The 13,726-nt window shown below is 48.3% G+C and overlaps 1 protein-coding gene across 1 annotated transcript in view; it reads right to left on the bottom strand.

The window, feature by feature from the left end:
* The window catches only part of LOC119955884 (wiskott-Aldrich syndrome protein-like), a 42,822-nt gene that overhangs the window by 17,020 nt on the left and 12,076 nt on the right, over positions 1-13,726 (bottom strand). The window contains exons 3-6 of the mRNA XM_038782537.1: positions 10,481-10,648; positions 8,479-8,646; positions 7,952-8,141; positions 4,144-4,311 (exon numbers count right to left, since the gene is read on the bottom strand). Coding sequence (XP_038638465.1) covers positions 4,144-4,311; positions 7,952-8,141; positions 8,479-8,646; positions 10,481-10,648 — 694 coding nt within the window. The remainder of the gene's footprint in view (positions 1-4,143; positions 4,312-7,951; positions 8,142-8,478; positions 8,647-10,480; positions 10,649-13,726) is intronic.

Raw genomic sequence — 13,726 nt, 5'->3', positions numbered from 1 at the left:
CCCCCCCCCCAAGCCCCCGCTTTTCTGCCGCCTCTCGCCATTTCCCAGCACATCCAGAGCCCCCTTGCAGTGAATGACCTCCGAGTGAAGCTCACAGGATGGGGGAGGGGGGGAGTGAGGGGGGGCGGAATGTGGCGCAGTGGTTAGCACTGGGACTGCGGCGCTGAGGATCCGGGTTCGAATCCCGGCCCTGGGTCACTGTCCGTGTGGAGTTTGCACATTCTCCCCGTGCCTGCGTGGGTCTCACCCCCACTACCCAAAGATGTGCAGGGTCGGTGGATTGGCCACGCTAAATTGCTCCTTAATTGAAAAAAAAATACTCTGAATTTATTGAAAAGAAAGGACGGGGGGTGAGGGGGGGTGTGGGGGGGGGTGTGGGGGGGGGTGTGGGGGGGGGTGTGGGGGGGGGTGAGGGGGGGTGTGGGGGGGGGTGAGGGGGGGTGGGGGGGGTGTGAGGGGGGGTGGGGGGGGTGAGGGGGGGTGGGGGGGGTGAGGGGGAGAGGCCAGGATGAGATCAGCAGGATGGTATTGAACGGTGGAGCAGACTAGAGATGGATAAATTGTCCCCTCCTGCTCCTAGTTCTGATGTTCTAAGAAATAACTATTCTGTCTGATTTCTCCATCCAGCTCTGGGCCTATAGCCCTTGTAGGTAGCAGCACCTCAAACACAAATCTGCTGTTCTTAGTAAATAAGAGGATTTCTTCAAGGGGCGAGGGGCTAGGGCGAACGAAGAATATATCAACCATGATCGAATGGCAGAGCAGACTCGATGGGCCGAATGGTCTAATTCTGCTCCTATATCTTTTGGTCCCTTTGTCTAATGGTGGCCGGCGGGGAGGGTGACAACCCGAGAGGGCAGAGGGGGCTTCGCGTAATGACACCCTGTGCGAGTGCGCGGTCAATTCCAACCCCTCAGGTCCCAGAGTCACAACACAAGTGAATTAACCAATAATTTGTATTAAATTCCCAAAGCCTTTGGCTGCCCAATAATTACAGTCAGCAGGTTTGTAAGTTGAAACACAATTACTGCTTATTTATAACAAGAACTATCATGAAATATGCAGTCGGCTAAATATTAATGAGTACCTGACCCCCACTTTAACCTGTCCCTATGTACACGCAAGACAAACAAACACAGAAGGATGAAAAGGGGTAACGAAAACGTAAATGAAAGAGAAAAGGGTCTTTGCTTGAATGGTGGTTCCTTGCAGGTGTTCTTCACAGCGAGCTTGTGGATTACAATCTTTGTTTTGTAGCCTGTATTCACGATTTTCCTGGAGAGTCAGGGGCCCTGTTTCACCAAACTTTCTTTTCTTTCAGTCCCTGGCCTGCCTCCAGGACTCTGTAGTTGCAGCAAATGCTGTACTCACAAGCAGAGGCCTTCTGGAGAAAGGTCGTCAAGTCACACCAGCTCTCCACATTGCTGGGGGAGGTGCTGACGACAGGGGGACTGGAGAAGGGGGTAGCGTCGCCGGTTTACGGGGCTATTTTGGAGGAGGAGAAGGCGCCGGTAGAAGGGATCAAGGCAAAGTGGGAGGAAGAGTTGGGAGAGGATATGGAGGAGGGGTTCTGGTGTGAGGTGCTTTGGAGGGTGAACGCCTCCACCTCGTGTGCGAGATTGGGGCTGATACAGCTGAAGGTGGTGTATAGAGCGCACCTCACAAGGGCGAGGATGAACCGGCTCTTCGAGGGGGGAGAAGATGGGTGTGAATATTGTGCGGGGGGGGGGGGCACAAACCACGTTCATATGTTTTGGTCCTGTCCAAAGCTGGAGGGTTACTGGAAGGAGGTTTTTAGGGTAATCTCTGAAGTGGTGCACGTGAAACTGGGCCTGGGCCCTCGGGAGGCCATATTCGGGGTGTCGGACCAGCCGTGGTTGGCAACGGGCACGAGACAGATGTTGTAGCCTTTGCCTCGTTGATAGCCCGAAGGTGGATCCTGTTGGGATGGAGATCAACCTCTCCACCCTGTGCCCTGGCGTGGCGGGGGGGGGGGGGGGGGGGGGGGACCTGCTGGAATTCTTAACGCTTGAAAAGGTCAAATTGGAACTGAGGGGAAGGATGGAGGGGTTCTACAATTCATGGGCGCTATTCATTCTGCACTTTCGAGAACTGGATCACATCGAACATTAGGGGGGGGGGTGCTGGGAGGATTGGGGGGAGGGGTACTATGTGTTAATAGTGACTATGGGTGATTCCTGATTCCTTTTTGTCATGTGTTTGTGTTAACATGCGGGCCAATGTCTGGGGTTTGGTGGGAGGATGGGATTGTTGTTATTGACATGGGAATTGACATTACATTCGTCACTGATTATTGTTGGCTGTAAATTTAGGCCAAAATGTCCTACATTTTGGGAGTGGTAGCAGGTTCTGGACTTCCTCTGCGCAGTCTGTAATGGTTCTCCTGTACACAGACTCTCTGCCAGTTCAGAAACGCCGCCTTTCTGGAAAGCGGGGAGGGTAGGATAGCAGGTCCTTCCCTGGGGCTGACAAAACCAAATCCAATCACCACCTATTACCGGGCAGAGCACAGCCTTTTGGATCACTTCAGGCAAATCAATCCAACCGCAGCCAATCTCTGTCATTAGTGTCAATCAGTCTACAGCTCCATATTGAACCAGCACAGTGATCTCTCCTGCCGCTGAAATCCTCTGCTTGAATTAATGGCAGAGGCCACTTCCCTTAAAGACACAGGTCCATTAATCATCCATGGATCAATAATGTAACAGCAAAAATAAAAGAAGGGGGGACCAAGCAGTTTTATTTGCTTGTCTCTGCAACTTGTACAACATGCATTGTATTTCAATCTCTAACTGAGCCAGTCTACATGGTTTTAGTCAAGTCAGATGTAGCTTTATTGGTTCAGAGTTTCTTATATCTACCCCATGAGTAACTAACAAAGTGCTCCCCAGTGTTTCCCTGGAGCTCTGTCTATCCATCTTTCAATATCTCGTGTAATGCAGTCAGTCTTTTCTGATTGCCCAGTGAGTAGTTAACCAGATTTCAAGAAATCTCTGCAACTAAGCTGCAAGTAGTATCTGCGGTCCGTGCGCATTCAGGACCCTGACCTTCCTGTTGCTTGCCATTTTAACAAAAGACCCTGCTTCCATGCCCACATGTCTGTTCTTGGCCTGCTGCAATGTTCCAGTGAAGCTCAACGCAAACTGGAGGAACAACATCTCATCTTCCGGTTAGGCATGCTACAGCCTTCCGGCCTGAACATCGAATTCAACACGTCAGATGCTTAGCTATACCCCACCTCGACCCATTTGTTTTCATCCCATATCATTTTAACTGCCTTTTACCATTTCTTTCTTTCTTAATATACATTTAATTCCCCCCCCTCCCAATCTTATCCACCTTTCCTTCACCTGTCTCCACTTTGCTTCCCCCTTCCCCTCCCCCCACATCTACAGTTCATCCTCTGATGTTAGTTTGTCCTTTCACATCTTTTGTTCTCTCTGGGGACTGCTATTAAAACTCTTTCCCCTTGGTTTCTGTGGCCATTAGTACCCGGGTTCCCTGGGTTTCTGTGGCTATGACTCTTCTTTCATTCTCACTCCGCAGTATAAATATTTCCCACTTTCTCTGTCTGTTAGCTTTCACAAAGAGTCATCGGACTCGGAACGTTCGCTCTTTCCCCTCCCGACAGATGCTGCCAGACCTGCTGATATTTTCCAGCATTTTCTCTTTCATAGTATTGTCAATGCCGAGAGAAATAATTAATTCATTTTTAATCAATAAGCACACTCCAACCCCTCCAGCTTTGCATTCTCTCTTATCCTCCTGCACATGGTTAATTTATCGACAGGTAAAGCTGTGTTCAGATTGCGCAACGTTGGTTGGCTGTATCTGCAAAATTCTTTGTTTTACAGCTTTTACCTCTTGATCAGCGTTTCTGTAATCACAGCTTTTATCCCCAATTGATAATGCGGACTCAAACAATGTGTACTTTCCCGATTTCAACCGTTCTTCATTTTCAGAATCAGAGGATGGCACATTATTGGCTCCCTGACGTTTCTAGTTTTTGTTAACCGATGCGGTGGCAGAATCACTACATGGTTCTCCATCCACCTGCCCCTTAATTTTCAAAAGGAAATAATTACCGATTCGTTCATCTCCTTTGCCGTTTGCTTCCTTTACCTTGAAGAGGCTCTGTGGACCTTTGAAAGGATGCGAGTAAACCAGCCTTTTGCTTGGTATGACTGTCCTCACCCTGACTAACTGATGTCACGCTATCATGTCTCCTTTCATTCACAGGAGGCAGGCTCTGGGAAATACCTGTACCTGAAGCGGATTGCAATGGCTTTACTGCAAGAGGATGTAACAAATTACTGTTTAGGAAAGTCCAATTCACTTTCTTCTTCCAGTTTGCTGTCTTCTTTGGAAGAATTATTTGCCATTTGTTCTAGATCAGATAATGACCGGCCTATTCGGCAGCAGTTGTTTATCATTAATCAGAAGTGGGAAGGAAGAGGGGGAGGGTAGGGAGGTAGGGGAGGGCAGAAGCAGCTGAGGCAGACCACGGAGGGCCAAGAACAAGACCAGAGAAAAGGACCCTACGGCAGGGTCAAAGGTCCCAGGTCAGCACAGAGGCCACCACCGTCCAAATTAACCCGAGGACCCAGGTTCGATCCCAGCCCTGGGTGACTGTCCGTGTGGAGTTTGCACCTTCTCCCCGTGTCTGCGTGGGTTTCACCCCCACAACCCAAAGCTGTGCAGGATAGGTGGATTGGACAGGCTACAATTGTCCCTTAATTGGAAGAAATGAATTGGGTACTCTAAATTTATAGAAAAAAAGGTATGAATTTGCATAAGAAGTTGACAAAGCCGAGAAATCGTAGTACTGCTTTTTTATCTTCAGGGACCTTCATGCCTTGAATGGCTGAAATTTTCTCATTGTCTGGTTGCACACCCTGTTCAGATATATTATCACCCAAAAAGTTAAGCGTAGAAGTTGCAAACATGCATTTGGATTGGTTTAGAACATAGAATATAGAAATACATCACAGAACAGGCCCTTCGGCCCACAATGTTGTGCCAAACTTTTGTCCCAGATTAAGAACAAATTAATCTACACCCCATCATTCTACCGTAATCCATGTACCTATCCAATAGCCGTTTGAAGGTCCCTAACGTTTCCGACTCAACTACTTCCACAGGCAGTGCATTCCATGCCCCCACTACTCTGGGTAAAGAACCTACCTCTGACATCCCCCCTATATCTTCCACCATTCACCTTAAATTTATGTCCCCTTGTAATGGTTTGTTCTACCCGGGGAAAAAGTCTCTGACTGTCTACTCTATCTATTCCCCTGATCATCTTATAAACCTCTATCAAGTCGCCCCTCATCCTTCTCCGTTCTAATGAGAAAAAGCCGAGCAGCCTCAACCTTTCCTCGTAAGACCTACTCTCCATTCCAGGCAACATCCTGGTAAATCTCCTTTGCACCTTTTCCAAAGCTTCCACATCCTTCCTAAAATGAGGCGACCAAAACTGCACACAGTTCTCCAAATGTGGCCTGACCAAGGTTTTGTACAGCTGCATCATCACCTCATGGCTCTTAAATTCAATCCCTCTGCTAATGAACGCTAGCACACCATAGGGTTTCTTCACAGCTCTATCCACTTGAGTGGCAACTTTCAAAGATCTATGAACATAGACCCCAAGATCTCTCTGCTCCTCCACATTGCCAAGAACCCTACCGTTAACCCTGTATTCCACATTTATATTTGTCCTTCCAAAATGGACTATCTATGTCTCTTTGCAGCCGACAACAGCCCTCCTCACTATCCACAACTCCACCAATCTTCGTATCGTCTGCAAATTTACTAACCCATCCTTCAACTCCCTCATCCAAGTCATTAATGAAAATCACAAACAGCAGAGGACCCAGAACTGATCCCCTGTTTAATTTGAGCCACATTTGTTTACGTGCTGAAACACTTGTCTCAGTCGTTCAATATGCTCTTCTTTTGTTGAGGACCATATTATAATGTCATCTAGCTATGCCCAAACACCTTCTGTTCCTTCTGTCATGGTGAGAGTACCTTTAAGAAGTGGGTGTTTATCAGACAGCTGTAGTGGATGTACCTTTAAGAAATGGGTGTTTATCAGTGATGTCAGAATGTGGGTGGAGCTAGGCTGACTGTCAACTTTTTACTTTCACTTTGGGCTCACAGCGACAGGGTGTGTTTAGTTTTGTTTTAGATTTGGAGAAGCTGCAGTCACAGCAGGATGTGTGTGAATCTCTGCAGGCTAAAGAATGTCCAATTGGTGATTTCAAAGTGGTAACTGTACTCAGTAGAGAAGTTAAACCTGATGTCTTTCTGTAAAAAGGGTTCTTTCTGTCTTATGGATGTTGCAAGGAAAGATTGAAAAATGAATGAAATGAAAATTGCTTATTGTCATGAGTAGGGGGCAGCAGGGTAGCATGGTGGTTAGCATAAATGCTTCACAGCTCCAGGGTCCCAGGGTCCCAGGTTCGATTCCCGGCTGGGTCACTGTCTGTGTGGAGTCTGCACGTCCTCCCCCTGTGTGCGTGGGTTTCCTCCGGGTGCTCCGGTTTCCTCCCACAGTCCAAAGATGTGCGGGTTAGGTGGATTGGCCATGCTAAATTGCCCGTAGTGTCCTAATAAAAGTAAGGTTAAGGGGGGGTGGGGTTGTTCGGTTACGGGTATAGGGTGGATTCGTGGGTTTGAGTAGGGTGATCATTGCTCGGCACAACATCGAGGGCCGAAGGGCCTGTTCTGTGCTGTACTGTTCTATGTTCTATGTTCTAGGCTTCAATGAAGTTACTGTGAAAAGCCCCTAGTCACCACATTCCGGCGCCTGTTCGGGGAGGCTGTTACGGGAATCAAACCGTGCTGCTGGCCTGCCTTGGTCTGCTTCCAAAGCTAGCGATTTAGCTCAGTGTGCTAAACAGCCCCAGATTAAGAGTTACTTAGAGAGTACTGTATTCTTTGGGGGATTTATTGGTGTTGATAGTTGTTAAGGTGTTTACTGTGGGTTTATAAAGTGTTAACCAAACGTTATTTTAATTTAAAAGTACTGTCGCATCGTACCTGCAGAGTAGGGCCATGTGCTCCCCATAACCACAAAAACTGGGGGCTCGTACTCTCACATGACACTTCCGTCATCTGTTCCATGATGCGGTGGAATATTTCAGATGCCGAGATTATTCCGGAAGGCATCCGATTAAAACAGAATCTTCCGAAAGGTGTGTTAAAGGTGCAGAGTTGTCTGCTTGAGTTATCCAGTTTCATTTGCCAGAAACCTTGCGATGCACCTAATTCTGTGAAGGAGCCCTGTGTTTGCCATCTCGCTGCCGATCGCCTCTCGTTTTGGGATGGTGTTCCCTCATGATGTTTTTATTGAGATCCTTGGGATCAATTCAGATGCGTAGATCACCTGACGGTTTCTTCACACAAACCATCAAACTGACCCAGTGAGTCGGTTCAGTGACTCTTCTATTATCCCTCGGTCCTCACGGTAGCATGGTGGTTAGCATCAATGCTTCACAGCTCCTGGGTCCCAGGTTCGATTCCCGGCTGGGTCACTGTCTGTGTGGAGTCTGCACGTCCTCCCCGTGTGTGCGTGGGTTTCCTCCGGGTACTCCGGTTTCCTCCCACAGTCCAAAGATGTGCGGGTTAGGTGGATTGGCCATGCTAAATTGCCCGTAGTGTAAGGTTAATGGGGGGATTGTTGGGTTACGGGTATATGGGTTACGTGGGTTTAAGTAGGGTGATCATTGCTCGGCACAACATCGAGGGCCGAAGGGCCTGTTCTGTGCTGTACTGTTCTATGTTCTATGTTCTATGTTCTGAAGTCGTTCTAATTCTAGCTTCAATCTTTCTCCTAGTGGAGCAGGAATTCTCCGAGCAGGATGTACTATAGGTTTGGCAATGGTCCTTAACAGGATCTTATACTTGAATGGCAGTGTACCCATACCTTTAAATACATCTGGATATTGATTTGAAATGGTTTGGTTAGCATCATTCAGTACAGGTTGAGACGAAGTTGCAGTATAGATTTGCTGTATTAGGCGTAACTCTTTGCAGGCCTGTGCACCTAAGAATGATGATTTATCTGACTTGACAATCTCAAATCTTAGTGACGTCACAATATTCTTGTTGGAGACCTTTAAATGGCAGGACCCAGTCGATGAAATTGAATTTCCGTTGCTGCCATCTAGTGGGTGGATTGGATTGGATTTGTTTATTGTCACGTGTACCGAGGGACAGTGAAAAGTATTTTTCTGCGAGCAGCTCAAACAGATCATTCAGTACATGGGAAGAAAAGGGAATGAAACAAAATTCAAGAAGAAGCACGACACTTCTTCGCGCAGGCGCAGATCGGCTTGCACACTTTTTTCACGGAGAGCACATGTGCAGGGTTTGAGTGCGCGCGCGCAAGATGGCTGCCATCCGAAACGTGCATGTTCTCCAACTGTGACACCGTTTTTACACACACAAAACCTCGTGGTGGATTTCCGCGCCTTTTTCACGGATATAATACTCTCGGTAATGGTTCTTACATTGTTGATGAGCAAGGCAGTTTTCGATCGCGGTTTCTAAAGTTAAATCCTTTTGTCTCAGTAACATTTCTCTGAGGTGCACATCATTGATACCAAACACTATTTGGTTCTGAATTAAAGAATCATGCAGTGCTTAAAAATTACAGGATTGTGCCAGCAAATTCAAGAAAATACAAGAAAATACATAATAGGGCAACACAAGATATACAATGTAACTATATAAGCATACAGGGTGTAGTGTTAATGAGGTCAGTCAGTAAGAGGGTCATTTAGGAGTCTGGTGACCGTGGGGAAGAAGTTGTTTTTTAGTCTGTTCGTGCGTGTTCTCAGACTTCTGTATCTCCTGCCCGATGGAAGAAGTTGGAAGAGTGAGTAAGCCGGGTGGGAGGGGTCTTTGACTATGCTGCCCGCTTTCCCCAGGCAGCGGGAGGTGTAGACAGAGTCAATGGATGGGAGGCAGGTTCGTGTGATGGACTGGGCGGTGTTCACGACTCTCTGAAGTTTCTTACGGTCCTGGGCCGAGCAGTTGCCATACCAGGCTGTGATGCAGCCCGATAGGATGCTTTCTATAGTGCATCTGTAAAAGTTGGTAAGGGTTAATGTGGACAAGCCGAATTTCCTTAGTTTCCTGAGGAAGTATAGGCGCTGTTGTGCTTTCTTGGTGATAGCATCGACGTGAGTGGACCAGGATAGATTTTTGGTGATGTGCACCCCTAGGAATTTGAAACTGCTAACCATCTCCACCTCGGCCCCGTTGATGCTGACAGGGGTGTGTACAGTACTTTGCTTCCTGAAGTCAATGACCAGCTCTTTAGTTTTGCTGGCATTGAGGGAGAGATTGTTGTCGTTACACCACTCCACTAGGTTCTCTATCTCCCTCCTGTATTCTGACTCGTCGTTATTCGTGATCCGGCCCACTATGGTCGTATCGTCAGCAAACTTGTAGATGGAGTTGGAACCAAGTTTTGCCACGCAGTCGTGTGTGTACAGGGAGTACAATAGGCTAAGTACGCAGCCTTGCGGGGCCCCAGTATTGTGGAGGAGGTGTTGTTGTTCATTCTTACTGATTGTGGTCTGTTGGTCAGAAAATCGAGGATCCAGTTGCAGAGTGGAGAGCCAAGTCCTAGGTTTTGGAGCTTTGATATGAGCTTGGCTGGGATTATGGTGTTGAAGGCGGAGCTGTAGTCAATAAATAGGATTCTGATGTCGGAGTCCTTGTTTTCGAGATGCTCTAGGGATGAGTGTAGGGCCAGGGAGATGGCGTCTGATGTGGACCGGTTGCGACGGTATGCGAATTGAAGTGGGTCAATACGTTCCGGGAGTATGGAGGTGATGCGCTTCATGATCAGCCTCTCGAAGCACTTCATTACAACTGACGTCAGGGCCACCGGGCGGTAGTCATTGAGGCACGTGGGTGTCTTACACTATGATGTAGTCATTAACCCTTTATATATATATATCTATATATACATATCTATATAAACATATACATATGTTTTGTTACTTCAATGCATTCTTCACATTTCTCTATTATCTCAATAAAGAACATGTTTTCCAGTGAGTAGGTGTCTGTGTCAGATGGAAAACTCTTCTTCTTCTTCTTCTTCAGACTCCACACAACGAATATTAATCTGTCTTGAAGCCTGTTTAGCAGATTTCAATGCCAATAAGGATCTGCACGGTGCAGCAAGATGGTTTAATTTGCCACATTCTGAGCATTGTTTTCCCCTGGCAGGGCATTTTTTTGGAGAAGTGGGAGGTTCCACACCTTGAACACCTCATGACGTTGACGTCATTATGCACGATCGCGCAGGCGCAGATCGGCTCTCACATTTTTTTCACGGAGAGCACATGTGCAGGGTTTGAGTGCGCACGCGCAAGGTGGCTGCCATCCGAAACGTGCATGTTCTCCAACTGTGACACCGTTTTTACACACACAAAACCTCGTGGTGGATTTCCGCGCCTTTTTCACGGATATAATACTCTCGGTAATGGTTCTTACATTGTTGATGAGCAAGGCAGTTTTCGATCGCGGTTTCTAAAGTTAAATCCTTTTGTCTCAGTAACATTTCTCTGAGGTGCACATCATTGATACCAAACACTATTTGGTTCTGAATTAAAGAATCATGCAGTGCTTAAAAGTTACAGGATTGTGCCAGCCGTCTTAGATCTGTTACAAAGTTTGTTTTGATGTGGCGATGCCGGCGTTGGACTGGTGTGGGCACAGTAAGAAGTCTTACAACACCAGGTTAAAGTCCAACAGGTTTGTTTCAAATCACTAGCTTTCGGAGCAGTGCTCTGTTGGACTTTAACCTGGTGTTGTAAGACTTCTTACAAAGCTTGTTTTATAATCTTTTAAGAAAAATGAAGGCTTCAAACATCTCATTAGTCTGGATCTTACAGTGGTCGTCGAATTTTTAAAGAAGAACATCAAACTTTGTTTTGTCCTGACTGAGTGTTGAAAAGAGTTGTAAATTTCTATTGCATGTTGAAGCAGCCATAGTTAGTAGCAGTGCAATATTGCCAGCATCGGATACATTACGTAAACCAGATGATTCCAGATAAACTTGAAATTTCTGTTTAAACAGCCGCTATTTTTCATTCAAAGTACTAGTTAGGGGCTGGTTTAGCTCACCAGGCTAAATCGCTGGCTTTTAAAGCAGACCAAGCAGGCCAGCAGCACGGTTCGATTCCCGTACCAGCCTCCCCGGACAGGCGCCGGAATGTGGCGACTAGGGGCTTTTCACAGTAACTTCATTGAAGCCTACGCGTGACAATAAGCAATTTTCATTTCATTTCAGTTATCCTTAGGCGTCGAGGAACTTGAGCTTTGTCTATCTAGTAGTTTGTCTTTGAAGGTCTGTGGTTTGCTGATGATGCTTCTCGAGTCAATTAGCTGCTAAGGTTTCTTCTTTTTCTCACCTTAGCTACTTTACTGAAGGCAACCCTGGTACCATGTTATATTACTCATTAGTAATATCTCGTTACTCTTTGTTTTATACTTCCAGAATGGTCAGAGGATGCGATTCTAAAAAAAACTACCAATCTTCAACTTAAAACAAAATAGGTTTAATGAATAACGAATTGAATAATGTTGAGTTTGGTCACTCTTACAGAACTATAACTAGTGATTAAGTAATTCAGAATAAAGTATATTTAACTACACGTGCTAACTATGCTATTATCTCTCTCGAACACACTGCTGTCTACTCACTCCTGGTTTGAAGATTCTTTGAGTTCACACTTTTATACATGAATCTAGTGCTGCCATCTAGTGGGTGTGTTACACTATGATGTCGTCATTAACCCTTTATATATATATCTATATATACATATCACCACACTAACCACTGTACCACCGTGCTGCCCTCTCATCCCAGAATGGAACGATTCTAACTCTCCGCAAAGGTTGGACAGGTCAGATTGGTTGTGTTCAGTGGTTCTCATGATGAAAACAGACACAGAAAATATTGGTGTGGAACAGAACGATGATTTATTGTTAACCCGTGGGAAGATAACGAACAGATCCGTGTACAAACAAAGTTACTCAACTTCTTCGGAAGCTACTCTCAGTGTGACTCCAACTACCTAGTGCCGGGTCAGTCACATGATGCATGTCTGCTGCCACCCACTGGCAGGAGGCCATTTCCATGATAATATGTGGCGAATGTGGGACTCACTCCCACGGGGAGTGGGGAGAATGTGGGACTCGCTCCCACAGGGAGTGGGGAGAATGTGGGATTCGCTCCCACAGGGAGTGGGGAGAATGTGGGACTGGCTCACATGGGGAGTGGGGAGAATGTGGGACTCACTCCCACGGGGAGTGGGGAGAATGTGGGACTCACTCCCACGGGGTGGGAGAATGTGGGACTCGCTCCCACAGGGAGTGGGGGGAATGTGGGACTCGCTCCCACAGGGAGTGGGGAGAATGTGGTACTCGCTCCCACAGGGAGTGGGGAGAATGTGGGACTCGCTCCCACAGGGAGTGGGGAGAATGTGGGACTCGCTCCCATGGGGAGTGGGGAGAATGTGGGACTCGCTCCCACAGGGAGTGGGGAGAATGTGGGACTCGCTCCCACAGGGAGTGGGGAGAATGCGGGACTCGTTCCCACAGGGAGTGGGGAGAATGTGGTACTCGCTCCCATGGTGAGTGGGGGGATTGTGGGACCCGCTCCCAAGGGGAGCGGGGAGAATGTGGGACTCGCTCCCACGGGGAGTGGGGAGAATGTGGGACCCGCTCCCAAGGGGAGTAGGGGAGAATGTGGGACTCGCTCCCACAGGGAGTGGGGAGAATGTGGGACTCGCTCCCACAGGGAGTGGGGAGAATGCGGGACACGCTCCCATAGGGAGTGGGGAGAATGTGGGACTCGCTCTCACGGGGAGTAGGGAGAATGTGGGATTCGCTCCCACGGGGATTAGGGAGAATGTGGGACTCGCTCCCACGGGGAGTGGGGAGATTGTGGGACTTGCTCCCACGGGGATTGGGGAGAATGTGGGACTTGCTCCCACGGGGAGTGGGGAGATTGTGGGACTCGCTCCCACGGGGAGTGGGGAGAATGTGGGACTCGCTCCCACGGGGAGTGGGTAGAATGTGGGACTCATTCCCACAGGGAGCGGGGAGAATGTGGGACTTGCTCTCACAGGGAGAGGGGAGAATGTGGGACACGCTCCCACAGGGAGTGGGAAGAATGTGGGTCACGCTCCCACAGGGAGTGGGGAGCATGTGGGAATCACTCCCACGGGGAGAGGGGAGAATGTGGGACTCTCTCCCACGGGGAGTCGGGAGAATGTGGGACTCGCTCCCACGGGGAGTGGGGAGAATGTGGGACTCGCTCCCACGGGGTGTGGGGAGAATGTGGGACTCGTTCCCACAGGGAGTGGAGAGAATGTGGGACTCGCTCCCACGAGGAGTGGGGAGATTGTGGGATTCGCTCCCACGGGGAGTGGGTAGAATGAGGGACTCGCTCTCACGGGGAGTAGGGAGAATGTGGGATTAGCTCCCACGGGGATTAGGGAGAATGTGGGACTCGCTCCCACGGGGAGTGGGGAGATTGTGGGACTCGCTCCCACGGGGATTGGGGAGAATGTGGGACTTGCTCCCACGGGGAGTGGGGAGATTGTGGGACTCGCTCCCACGGGGAGTGGGGAGAAGGTGGGACTCGCTCCCATGGGGATTGGGGAGAATGTGG

Source organism: Scyliorhinus canicula, chromosome 21 (assembly GCF_902713615.1).
Source record: "Scyliorhinus canicula chromosome 21, sScyCan1.1, whole genome shotgun sequence".
Lineage (NCBI taxonomy): Eukaryota > Metazoa > Chordata > Chondrichthyes > Carcharhiniformes > Scyliorhinidae > Scyliorhinus > Scyliorhinus canicula.
Note: the sequence above shows the minus strand (reverse complement) of the source record. Positions and strands in the feature narration are given on the sequence as shown.